At 40.0% G+C, this 13,582-nt stretch overlaps 1 protein-coding gene across 2 annotated transcripts in view; it reads left to right on the top strand.

The window, feature by feature from the left end:
• LOC126236627 (uncharacterized) overlaps positions 1 to 11,901 on the top strand; it is a 122,876-nt gene extending 110,975 nt beyond the window's left edge. For both annotated transcript variants that reach the window (XM_049946075.1, XM_049946074.1), the window contains 2 exons: positions 8,208 to 8,408; positions 9,530 to 11,901. In XM_049946075.1, the coding sequence (XP_049802032.1) occupies positions 8,208 to 8,408; positions 9,530 to 11,773 (2,445 nt within the window). In that variant the 3' untranslated portion in view covers positions 11,774 to 11,901. The remainder of the gene's footprint in view (positions 1 to 8,207; positions 8,409 to 9,529) is intronic.
• The last annotated feature ends 1,681 nt before the right edge of the window (positions 11,902 to 13,582 follow it).

The raw sequence follows: 13,582 nt of genomic DNA, 5'->3' as shown, positions 1-13,582 counted from the left end.
CGTTGTTTGTTGTGTGAAACTGAACAATGTCATAAAAATATTTGTCAAATGACAGGTACTACTATCTTGGCCATGAATTGTTGTCCATTCCGCAAAGTCAGTCAAGAGAAATGATTAGCGCATTATTTGCCTGCACTATCTTGTTTTTGATAATGCTTCCAATCATTTTGATATTACTGACATAATGCCTACCAAGGCAAAGCAAAAAGGGATGATGGGCTTCAGCATCGAAGTGGTAAATTTAAAGTGGGGGATCTTATGGCTCTTAATCTTCTTCGACAAACTACAGTTCCCCACATACAAAATCAACAACCTGGCAAAAAACGTACAGGCCTACAGTCATTTAGGCTCCCACCTTGTCACTGCCATGTACCTCAATAGAACTTGTTTGGGCCCAAATTAGTTTTAAAATTAAAATTAATTTTAAAATTAAATAAATATCTGCAGTCGAGGCACTCGTCAGTGGAGCAATTAGCAGATAGACCACTGAAGACTGGAAGAAGGCCATCAGTCACATGCAATAATCACAGTAAAGCGTGACAGAATAAAGCTATTTTAAAAACATCCTATTAGAAAATGGTCACATCATTAAATAATGACAGTAATTGTCATGTAAACTGTATGTAATAACAATGAGGGCAATGGCAGTAGAATTTTTCCGCCATCTTCCCAAAAATTCAAATGAATATTTGGTGTGTGCATAGCAAAATTACATTTGTGTAAAGTTTGTCCATCAGTAACAAGGCTATTATCAGCAACTAAGTGCTAATGGAGTTCAGCTCACGAACTAACTGCTAATACACAAAGGAAATCTATTTGACTGTTTGTGTTATAATTTCTGCATCATTGAGGTAATGTATTATGTATCACTGTTCTTACCCCGGTGACTCAGTGGTTAAGTGGCCAGGCTGCAAATCCAAAGGTTTCAGGTTCAATCGTTAGTCAATCCTAGGATTATTATTCGTCACATTTTGCTTGTTTCATCACTGGAAGTGTTTGTTGATGTGATAAATGCCAGCTTACATCGTGATTCAGAAGCCCCATCATAACTGTAGACCCCCTATAACTGGCTGGGTAAATCAGTTCAAAAGTTGAGGGAAGGCAACAGCATATAACCTTATTTATTTATATAAAAAACAAAGATGCTGTGACTTACCAAACAAGAAAACACTAGTAGATAGACACAATAAAAAACACACGAACACACACAAATTTCAAGCTTTCGAAGGACAGGTATACACTCGCGCGTGCGCTTGCTCTCTCTCTCTCTCTCTCTCTCTCTCTCTCTCTCTCTCTCTCACACACACACACACACACACACACACACACACACACACACACACACATATACTGACACAGGCAGACATATGTAAAGGCAAAGACGTTGGGCGGAGATGTCAGTCGAGGCGGGAGTACAGAGGCAAAGATGTTGTTGAATGACAAGTGATGTACGAGGGGGCAACTTGAAATTAGCGGATGTTGAGGCCTGGTGGGTAACGGGAAGAGAGAATATACTGAAGGGCAAGTTCCCATCTCCGGAGTTCTGATAGGTTGGTGTCAGTGGGAAGTATCCAGATAACCCGCACGGTGTATCACTGTGCCAAGATGTGCTGGCCGTGCACCAAGGCATGTTTAGCCACAGGGTGATCCTCATTACCAACAAACACTGTCTGCCTATGTCCATTCATGCAAATGGACAGTTTGTTGCTGGTCATTCCCACATACAAGGCTTCACAGTGTAGGCATGTCAGTTGGTAAATCACGTGGGTGCTTTCACACGTGTCTCTGCCTTTGATCGTGTACACCTTCCAGGTTACAGGACTGGAGCAGGTGGTGGTGGGAGGGTGCATGGGACAGGTTTTACACCGGGGGGCGGTTACATGGGTAGGAGCCAGAGGGTAGGGAAGGTGGTTTGGGGATTTCATAGGGATGAACCAAGAGGTTACGAAGGTTAGGTGGATGGCGGAAAGACACTCTTGGTGGAGTGGGGAGGATTTCATGAAGGATGGATCTCATTTCAGGGCAGGATTTGAGGAAGTCGTATCCCTGCTGGAGAGCCACATTCAGAGTCTGATACAGTCCCGCAAAGTATCCTGTCACAAGTGGGGCACTTTTGGGGTTCTTCTGTGGGAGGTTCTGGGTTTGAGGAAGTGGCTCTGGTTATTTGCTTCTGTACCAGGTCGGGAGGGTAGTTGCGGGATGCGAAAGCTGTTTTCAGGTTATTGGTGTAATGGTTCAGGGATTCAGGACTGGAGCTGTAGGGAAGGGACCGTTTGATATGGAATGGGTGGCAGCTGTCATAATGGAGGTACTGTTGCTTGTTAGTGGGTTTGATGTTGACGGATGTGTGGAGCTGGCCATTGGACAGATGGGAGGTCAACGTCGAGGAAAGTGGCATGGGATTTGGAGCAGGACCAGGTGAATCTGATGGAACCAAAGGAGTTGAGGTTGGAGAGGAAATTCTGGAGTGCTTCTTCACTGTGAGTCCAGATCATGAGGATGTCATCAATAAATCTGTACCAAACTTTGGGTTGGCAGGCCTGGGTTACCAAGAAGGCTTCCTATAAGCGACCCATGAATAGGTTGGCGTACGAGGGGGCCATCCTGGTACACATGGATGTTCCCTGTAATTGTTGATATGTCTGGCCTTCAAAAGTGAAGAAGTTGTGAGTCAGGATGAAGCTGGCTAAGGTAATGAGGAAAGAGGTTTTATGTAGGGTGGCAGGTGATCGGCGTGAAAGGAAGTGCTCCATCGCATTGAGGCCCTGGACGTGCGGGATATTTGTGTATAAGGAAGTGGCATCAATGGTTACAAGGATGGTTTCCGGGGGTAACAGATTGGGTAAGGATTCCAGGCATTCGAGAAAGTGGTTGATGTCTTTGATAAAGGATGGGAGACTGCATGTAATGGGTTGAAGGTGTTGATCCACGTAGGCAGAGATATGTTCTGTGGGGGCTTGGTAACCATCTCAGTGGGGCAGCCGGGATGTTTGGGTTTGTGAATTTTAGGAAGTAGGTAGAAGGTAGGGGTGCGGGGTGTCGGTGGGGTCAGGAGGTTGATGGAGTCAGGTGAAAGGTTTTGTAGGGGGCCTAAGGTTCTGAGGATTCCTTGAAGCTCCGCCTGGACATCAGGATTGGGATTACCTTGGCAGACTTTGTTTGTAGTGCTATCTGAAAGCTGATGCAGTCCCTCAGCCACATACTCCCGACGATCAAGTATCACGGTCGTGGAACCTTTGTCAGCCAGAAGAATGACGATGGATCGGTCAGCCTTCAGATCATGGATAGCTTGGGCTTCAGCTGTGGTGATGTTGGGAGTAGGATTAAGGTTTTTCAAGAAAGACTGAGAGGCAAGGCTGGAAGTGAGAAATTCCTGGAAGGTTTGGAGAGGGTGATTTTGAGGAGGAGGAGGTGGGTCCTGCTGTGACGGAGGATGGAACTGTTCCAGGCAGGGTTCAATTTGGCTAGTGTCTTGGGGAGCTGGATCATTTGGAGTAGGATTAGGATTATTTTTCTTCGTGGCAAAGTGATATTTCCAGCAGAGAACCTCTGTCCTACTCAAAGGCCTCACCTTCAGCCCTACTCCCAGATTCAACCAAACAGCCCTCGTCAAAGATTTACTGTCCTACATTCGTAGTCTCTGCTGGAAATATCACTTTGCCATGAAGAAAAATAAAACAATAGCGAGACCTAATGCAGCTCTTCCAGAAGACACTGATGCCAGTACTGTCTTTGTAAAAGTATGGTTTGCAAGTTTGAACAAGGTGAATGAAATGAAATGTAAGATTATATTTGTGTTCTGTGTGGGATGTGGCACTTGTTTCTGTGCAGTTTTGATCCTAAAGTAATTTTGAACAGACAGTGGTACTACTGCATGAACATTCATGGTGATTTTTAAACGAGGTTAACTGTCAGAGATGATGCCCTTTAAAATATGTTACATGACTCTGATTCCTGCACAAGCAAAAATAATATTTCATGATGTTTTGCCTAATGGATTGCAAATTAGCATTTTTATCCCAATTTATATGATATAATAAGAGGCAGAAAAGGTTACCAGATTGTAACTAGCTTGAAAACAAGATGGCAACAGTCAGATAAAATGACGAAGAAAAGTATTTAGAAAGTAAATGCTTAATAAAGAAAAGATATTGTATTAAAATGGACTGTAATTGGAATTGTGGGAATAAATGACAGTGGCAGGACGTGTTGTGGAGCTAGTACCAACAGATGTAACTAGATCATGGCCAAATCGAAAAATAGGACGGAGTCCAAGATTTCTCGAGCTGTGACATAAACTGCTCAAGCAGTTTGTGTGATGCTGAAAAACAGCCCGAGATACATATGTGATACCACGAAAAATACTTTAGTGTTTGGACCAAGAAGGGTTATGATTGATATTTCTGTAATTGCAGTGGCAAATAGCCGGGGGACTTTTTGTCAATGGTTATGATTTCCATAGAAAAGGAGTCAGGAAGTTCTGTAAGCAGGGGACAATTAGCATCATTTTTTTGAATTTAAAGTTATGTTAAGAATCGTGATTAAAAGACTAGAGAAGATAAAGGAGCCGTTGGATTTAGGGAAAAATAAAAGTGCAGAAGATGCAGTAGCCTTCTGCAAATTTTAGGAGCGAGTTTTATATACTGGAATGAGTTGAGTTAAGGAGTAAGATAAAGCTTTTATCTTTATCCTACTCCTTTCAACCTGTGCTTAGATAATATGATTGAAAACTGTCCCCTAGAAGACGAGGAAGTAACATTTGGAGGAAATAGTATGGTGTTTCTGGTTTGCAGACAACATGGTACTTCTGGCAACAGATGTTTGAGTTTTAGGAAATGGTGGGTGTCATTGAAGAAAAAGTATAGAACTGTCGAATAAAAGTAATAAAAGAAAAAGTAAGCAATGACACTAGGAGGAAGTAAAAGGTAAAAATAATGCTGAGTGGAGAAACATTAGAACTTATGCAGAGTTTTAAATACCACAGTATTACAACAGAAAGTGACTAGAAGTGCAGCACAAGAATTAAAACTGGGGTAGCATTGGTGACAAGCTAACCGGACACCAAGAGGCATTTTGTAAGACAGAGAGATTTTTCTGTAGCAATATAGACAGGGATTTGAGGAAAGCTCTGATATGTGTGTAGTATTCAGTGTCCTCACGCGTTGTGCTGAAATGTGAACATTGAGAAAGAAAGATGTGCAAGGCTGGAGGTTTCTGCGGTGAGGGTACAGTAGTGGATGGAAAAAATAAGTTTGATGGATAGGGTGAAAAAATAGGAGTTACTGAGAATATGAATAAGGTTTTGTCCCATATTAACACTCTCAGTTCCAGCACTATCCTGTGCACCCAGGCTCAAGAAACCAGACAATTTTAGCAATATTTAGAGACCTGCTGTGGTGGCATTTGTTAATATATTTTGACAAATAGCCCACCATTTAAATTCTACTTCCGTGTACTTTTAAATTATGGTGAGATGTTTATGTTGTATTTTATAGGGTGTGAAAGTAATCACATAATTAACTGCCATGTTTTTGTAAATTTAAAAAAGTAATATATTAAGATAAAATACAGCAAAAATTTTATAAAATGAAAATATTTTATGTATATCTGCTCTTTATATTCCTCAACTCAATTCTCATGCAGAATCGTAATGTTTCTTTGTGTGGTATATTTTGAAACAAGGTTCTATACACAATGCAACACCACACTGCTCATATTGGTACCGCGTTTCTTTGTGGGAAGCTTTTCCAGTTCCTTTCTTGCTCCTGGAGCTGCATACATGGCACACAAGTGCAGCATACTACTTGGATGTTGATGGTATGTGCTGCAGAAAATGTCTTTGTGATAATCTGCCCACACTTCCACTTTGTACACTTGTACCAGCGACTTATCGTGCTTTCTCCTGAGTGAACTGAGCTGCAAGTGTTATAAAAAAGTCAATGATTGTCATTTTCTTCTGGTGCACCGAATTGTACAACAAGAATGAATTTTGCACTCCCATAAGGAGCCGGTGAAAATACCATTTCCTCCACCATTTTACTGTCCTGTGTCTAAATACAATGTATTGTAAGCATTGGTCTGCAAGGTTGACCCCAGCCTTGTTGCAATTGTAATGTAGAACTTGAAGTGGCTTCAGTTCAAATGTACCTTTCCTTTTTGTGTGTGTACCAAATGATACCATATGTCTAGTTGATAATGAATACACATCAGTTTTGTCCTTCCATTTCATTGCCAACACATTACCTCTACGTCTGTAAGTACTTTCTCCCTTCTATAGTTTAGTTGCTACCAAATCTTGGGGCATTGATCTCCTTGACTTGCTCACAGTGCCTACAGCACCAGTTCCTGCTTGAACCAACTGCTGAAACAGATCTGGACTTGAATAAAATCTGTATAAGTACCCGTATGCAACAGATTGCCTTCATACAGGAACCTCAAGACAACTGCTGATGATGCATTGTCGAGCGCCTGCTTTGCTGCATACACTTCAGAATTGAGGACATAACCACTGCATGCCTCTGCAACAGTGTACAGCTTCAAGCCGTATCTGTGAGGTTTGTTCTGTATGTACTCTCGAAAACTTGCGCGATCTCGAAATGGGCATATACCTTCATCCATTGTAAGTTTTTCTGATGGATGATATGCTTGAATACAATGTTCCCTCAGCCTGTTGTAGTAAGGAAGGATTTTGGAGAGTGGATGAAATCTTTCTTCTCCTGGCTTTTTTTGCTTATGATTATCAGTGAGATGTAAGCAAGAACGTATCTGACTATACTGCAAATGGCTCATTATATGCGGACAGAAATTGCATCTGACAACTGGATTAGAGCACCAGTGATCTGCCATTCTTGGCCATCTGGAAACGCACATATGGCAAACGATAACCAAGAAACATCTCATTACAGTCAACGTAACTGGCTTCCATGAACTCAATATTGAATGAAGTTTCAGTTTATTTTTACTGTGTTTCTTTATAATTGTTTGTGCTGTATATAGATTTGTTTGTGCTTTCAAGTCTCTGATATCTTTGTCCATTAGAAACACTTTAGCACAGTCGAATATCGAACTTGAAGAATTAATGTCTGCAAATATTTTTCTCAGTGTTGTGTTGATAGGCAAAGACGGTAAAAAATCAACTGCGCTCCAGATGTCAGCTTCAGCAACAAAAACATCAAGCGGGGTGCGTACTGAAATTCATCATTGCTTCCAGCCCCTTCTGACGAGCTGCTTTTATTCAGATCGTCAACTGAAAAGAATAATATAGCCTGTGACAGTGTGGTTGCAGCAAAGCCTAACAAAATTCGTAACACGGCGTAAGTTTTTTGCGAAAATAGTAACAACACCACGTAATGTACAACTAATAATTCATGTGCCTTCAAGAATGCCATTCTCTTCCTCATTCTCTTCTGCACTCTCTGTATCATCTAAAACCTTTTCCGCCATGAGTAAGCCACTTATTTCCCGATCGGATGGTACTCTCCGTGCCATTTCGAACAAAGTTAACAACCAGCATTGGTGTGGAGATATATTACTCCTCAAACATTGCCATCTGTGAACACAATCCTGAACTAAGATCCCAAGAAGCCCATACCACCATCCATAGCCATCAGAATAGCATCAAAGAGATGATACTTGATGAAAACACTGTAGCCCGTACATTCTATGGGGTTGGTGATTTTCGGAAGTCCAGTGGCCCGTAAATTTTACAGGCTTGGCACAGAGAGTGTTAAATTACATAACTCACAGTTGAATGTAATTTGAACACTGTTTTATATAAACAGACTCTCCACCATACAAGCAGTTCAAAATACACAATTTTTGCTACTACTGTGTGCCACAAATTAACTCCGTAAATACAAAACTGTCTTTGCATCCTAACTGCTCTATAACTCACAGTCGAAGTGGTGCATCTGACCCCTTGTTTGCTGAACTTGCCACAAAACATTGTTGGCATTAGTGATATTATTGCACTTGTTATGTGTTAGAGTGCTCTCACAATTATTTCTGATCTGAGAAATTGCCTTCATTTTCAAATTATACACTGATTGAGCACTAGCATTTTGTGTATATGTTTACAAATACATTTGATGACTTTGAGGTAACCCCAAACCCCATCAGAAAGAAAATGTGTGTGTATGTATGTTTGGTTATAACTGAACAATGCTTGAAAAAATTATACATAATTGTAACTCCGATTGCTGTTACAGATGATTCAAGAGGAACTGCTGAAAATTCTGCTCAAAATTGGACGTGGTGAGATTTTTGCTCCATATAGTGACTGGAAATGTCGTTTGGAACTTTATCAGTTACTTCACACACTTGTTTTTTGGCCACATTGTTCATGGCCACCACCACTACAGTTCGCCTTTCAGCTTATGCGTGTTGGTCTTTCAGATCCTTGTGTAAAGGTATGGCTGTTTTTGTATTGAAATTAATGCACTGTAGCGAGTCTTTGAGAGTATCTATTTTGTTTTGTTTAGCAGACATGATTATTTTCCATAATACATTTCTATTAGAAAACAAAAACGTGAAATTATGTTCTGACTCAGGACAGTCATAAAGGGCAGGGATTGAAGCTTTAAATACCTAAAATATTAAAAAAAATGCTTAATTTTTTGATTTCTTATCTATCCTCCAGCTACCTAAGAAACATTCACAAGTGAACTGCTTCTAGAAGTCTTCTATAATTTTAGTCACGTAACTTACATGTGTGTATTGCTACCACCACCACCACCACCACCATCACCATCAACCACCACCACATTTACTGTTTCTGCTGCATGTAATTCTGAAATACATCATGGATTGCATTAACATTATTGATAGAGTTAGGTGTGAACATGTGTTATGTGATTCAAGTGAAGAATTTACATCAGTTTCCAAGCTTCTTTCATCCCTCTTGTGTAATGCATTCCATCAGTCTATTCAAGTTTGTGTCCTTGGAAATATGAAAGATGTGCCCTATACTAACATGCAACACAGTATCAACACAGGCATGACTTCCCCCTCATCTCAGTAAGATATCCAAGACATAATTATTTGTGTCATATATCCCATTTATTGATCTCTCTATCTGTCATACTCCAGACTCACATTTGGGAGGATGACGGTTCAAATCTATGTGCGGCAACATTTTTTTTCCCCCAGTTTTCTGTGATTTCCCTAAATTACTCCCAGCAAATGTAAGGATGGTTCCTTTGAAAGGGCATTTCCTTCCCCATCCTTGAAACAATCTGAGTTTGTGCTCTGTCTTTAGTTACCTTGTTGTTGATGGGACATTAAACACTAATCTTCCTTCCTTTCTTTTATCTTTCATATTTTTGGATGGCCTCTTAAATTTCATTCAAGTTCGTGCTAAACTTAGCAAATAGATACTGTTGTGTTAGCTTCACTTTTGGCTTGTACTTTTCCATAAACTCTTAGTTATTTACATTTATCATAATTTATTAGTATCCTAATGATTTTTCATTTTTGTAAGTGCAGTTCATCCTTAAGCTTTTAGAATAACTTTCAAATTAAACTGTTGCAGGTTGCAAGTTTCTGTAGCCAGTCGCTGAACAACTTTGTCAAACTAGTTCATCCTCTCAGCAGACCACTTCATTTCACACTATCTGTTGATGATATGCAGGCAGTGATCCAATTAGAAAACAGTCACAAGAATAGAATAATTTTTAGTGAAAGCATGGAGACTGACAGATCCAAACTTAGCCCAGAGCAAGATAGTGAGCTGCTGCAAGTTTCTAGCAGTCCTAAGCATATACATAATGCTTCAGAGAATCATCTTCATGAAAGAGATACAAGTACTGTTCGTAATAATACTGATGAGAGAATTATAAAGACAAAGACAGTGCATGATAAAAATATTCGTGCTTTATACAGTAGTGATGTTCCACATTCACATCATGTTACTAGCTGCCAAGATAATGATGGAAGCAGTGATGTTCCAATGGATCTAGTGACACACGACAATAAAACTGTCCAGCAACTCCAAAGCATTGTAACACACAAAAAATATTGTGACCAAAATGACAGTGAATTAGAAACTCAGAATAACTGTAACATTCCACTACATCTAAAATTACATGACTCAGAGGATGAACTACAGGACAGATATATTGAAACTACAGAGGATTCATGTATTTCAAGTTTACTTGCTGTTGCCAAGAATGAAACCAAAGAAAAATATGAGACAGTTAAAAGTAATTTCTTACCTGAAAAACATGAAGTTACAAGACCAGGAGGCAAAGATGAGGACAAGAATGAAGAAGAAGAAGAAGAAGAAGACAGTGATGAAAATGATGCAGAGAAAAATCAGCCTGGAGATCAAACTGGTGGTGGTGGTGGTGGTGGTGGTGGTGACGACGACGATGATGATGACGATGATGATGAAGATGATTATGATGATGATGACGATGATGAAATGGAGAATGCTTTCTTAGTGCATGCAAAGGAGTCCACTGTTAAAAAGCGGGTGAACTTCAATATTTCTGATAAGACTGCAGGGAAATCAATTATGCATAAGACACCTATATCATCAAATAATTACAGCATCAGTTACTTATATGATCAGAGCAGTGATAGTAATGACAGTGACATTGAAACTGACATTGTCACATGCTCTGTCTCTCAGGAAATTAATGAGGTAGATAAAGAAGAATTAAAAGAAGTTAATTCATTGGAAAACCCACACATTGCAAAAACTGAAGCTGATGAACACAGCCAGATATGTACGAAAAATGAAAACTGCAATGAAAATAACATAGTTAATGATGAAATGCAACCAGTTGGTACTCCTCCAAAATTGATAAATGGCACAAATGAAGAGAAACGGAGCGGTGAAAATCTCATGGACAACACAGATAACAGTAATATTGCAAATGGTGTTTTGCAACAGAAAGTTTTGTTTAGCAATCTCTGTGAAGCAGATGAAAGTGAAGTTGAAGTTGATGTTTTGACCATCCCTAACACTGAAAAGGAAGTAGTAGAACACACTCATAGAAAGGAAGTGGCTAGCGTCTTAGATGAAGGAACTCTGAAAGATAAAAATAATGCTAGTGAAAATGAGAAAGAGTATGATAATGAAAATGAAGAAGTTTCAATTATAGAGGTAGCACAAGTAAATGAAACTACGACACTTCCAGATGAAATGAATGTTAGTAGTGAAATTCAGAAAGAGCATGATGTTAGTACTGAAGAAACTTCAGTTATGGAGATAGTAAAAGTAAAAGAAACTACTACACTTCCAGAAGAAACAAAGGTCCCCACTGAAGATCACTATGATGATGTTGAAAATTCTGCTTCAGAAGTTCAAGGTGACTGCTGCATCAGTGTTGAAGTAGAAGATAGATTCGTAGCATACAGTAACAATAAGAAGACAGAGTTAGTGGATGAAACTGACACTGCAAACCACGGCAAAGACATTCAATTTGAGAGGCAGTGTAAGACTGAATCACATGTAGAAATTCCAGAGGAAGAAATAAGATTACAGGACAAGAATCAGGGAGCTGGCAATGAGCAAATAATAAAAAAGCAAACTAGTGTGTCACCTAATGGACAAGAATTGATGCCCGAAACAGACTGTCACCGTGTACAAAAGGAAGTAGATGAAGTGTGCATGAACTCTGCTGCAGCAGACTCATTCACAGAGACAGAACAGATAGATGCCAAGAATTTAACTGAACCTGTTGCAAAGAAACGTAAGCTGGAATCTTGTGTTCCTGAAATGGAAAACGAAAATAATTGTCATGAGCAGCAAAAACAAGTAGTAGTTTAAATATTTGATTGCATTGTTTTTGAATATTTTCAGGCAGTCTGTCTGTATGTAACAACTGTTCTTGTAAAGTTTTGTAAACAAATATAATCATCATGTATTCTGCTTAATTAATAAATAGTTACTCTGTTGTGAACATGAAAATTGTGTGTTTCATAATGAAAGAAATTCCTTTCTGATCAGTTTGAAGCAGCAGGCACTGTGCGGTTCCTAATTCTGAGTTAATTTCTGTTCCACATAACCATCATTGACAAATCTAAAAAATTGATCGCGCGTGTGCACACACATGTGCAACGCGATTGCGCGCGCGCGCATACACACACACACACACACACACACACACACACACACACACACATCGTGTACACAGTGTATAAAGGGCAGTGCATTGGCGGAGCTTTTATTTGTACTCAGGTGATTCATGTAAAAAGATACAAGTCCCAATCATGGATACATGATGGGAATTAACATACTTTGAATGCAGAATGGTAATTGGAGCTAGATGCTTAGGATATTCTATTTCAGAAAACATTAGGGAATCCAGTATTCCAAGACCCACAGTATCAAGTGTGTGCCAAAAATACCAAATTTCAGGCACTAACCTCTTACCGTGGACAACACAGTGACCAATGGCTTTCACTTAATGACCGAGAGCAGTTGTGTTTGTGTAGACAAGTAACAATGTCTGACATAACTGCAAAAATCAATGTGGGACATATGACGAATGTATCCATTAGGACAATGCGACAAAATTTGATGTTAATGGGCAATGGCAGCAGACAGTCGATGTGAGTGCCTTTGTCAACAGCACATCATCACCTGCAGCACCTCTCCTAGGCTTGTCACCATACCAGTTGAACACTACATGACTGGAAAACTGTGGCCTGGTCTACATTTACATCTACATCTACATTTATACTCCGCAAGCCACCCAATGGTGTGTGGCGGAGGGCACTTTACGTATCACTGTCATTACCTCCCTTTCCTGTTCCAGTCGTGTATGGTTCGCTGGAAGAACGACTGTCTGAAAGCTTCCGTGCGTGCTCTAATCTCTCTAATTTTACATTCGTGATCTCCCCGGGAGGTATAAGTAGGGGGAAGCAATATATTCGATACCTCATCCAGAAACGCACCCTCTCGAAACCTGGCGAGCAAGCTACACCGCGATGCAGAGCGCCTCTCTTGCAGTCTGCCACTCGAGTTCGCTAAACATCTCTGTAACGCTATCACGGTTACCAAATAACCCTGTGACGAAATGCGCCGCTCTTCTTTGGATCTTTTCTATCTCCTCCGTCAACCCGATCTAGTACGGATCCCACATTGATGAGCAATACTCAAGTATAGGTCGGACGAGTGTTTTGTAAGCCGCCTTCTTTGTTGATGGACTACATTTCCTAAGGACTCTCCCAATGAATCTCAACCTGGTACCCGCCTTACCAACAATTAATTTTATATGATCATTCCACTTCAAATTGTTTCACACGCATACTCCCAGATATTTTACAGAAGTAACTGCTACCAGTGTTTGTTCCGCTATCATATAATCATACAATAAAGGATCCTTCTTTCTATGTATTCGCAATACATTACATTTGTCTATGTTAAGGGACAGTTGCCACTCCCTGCACCAAGTGCCTATCCGCTGCAGATCTTGCATTTCGCTACAATTTTCTAATGCTGCAACTTCTCTGTATACTACAGCATCATCCGCAAAAAGCCGCATGGAACTTCCGACACTATCTACTAGGTAATTTATATACAGGGCTATTACAAATGATTGAAGCGATTTCATAAATTCACTGTAATTCCATT

The sequence above is a fragment of the Schistocerca nitens genome, chromosome 2 (genome assembly GCF_023898315.1).
Source record: "Schistocerca nitens isolate TAMUIC-IGC-003100 chromosome 2, iqSchNite1.1, whole genome shotgun sequence".
Lineage (NCBI taxonomy): Eukaryota > Metazoa > Arthropoda > Insecta > Orthoptera > Acrididae > Schistocerca > Schistocerca nitens.
This window is presented reverse-complemented; position numbering and strand designations above follow the sequence as displayed.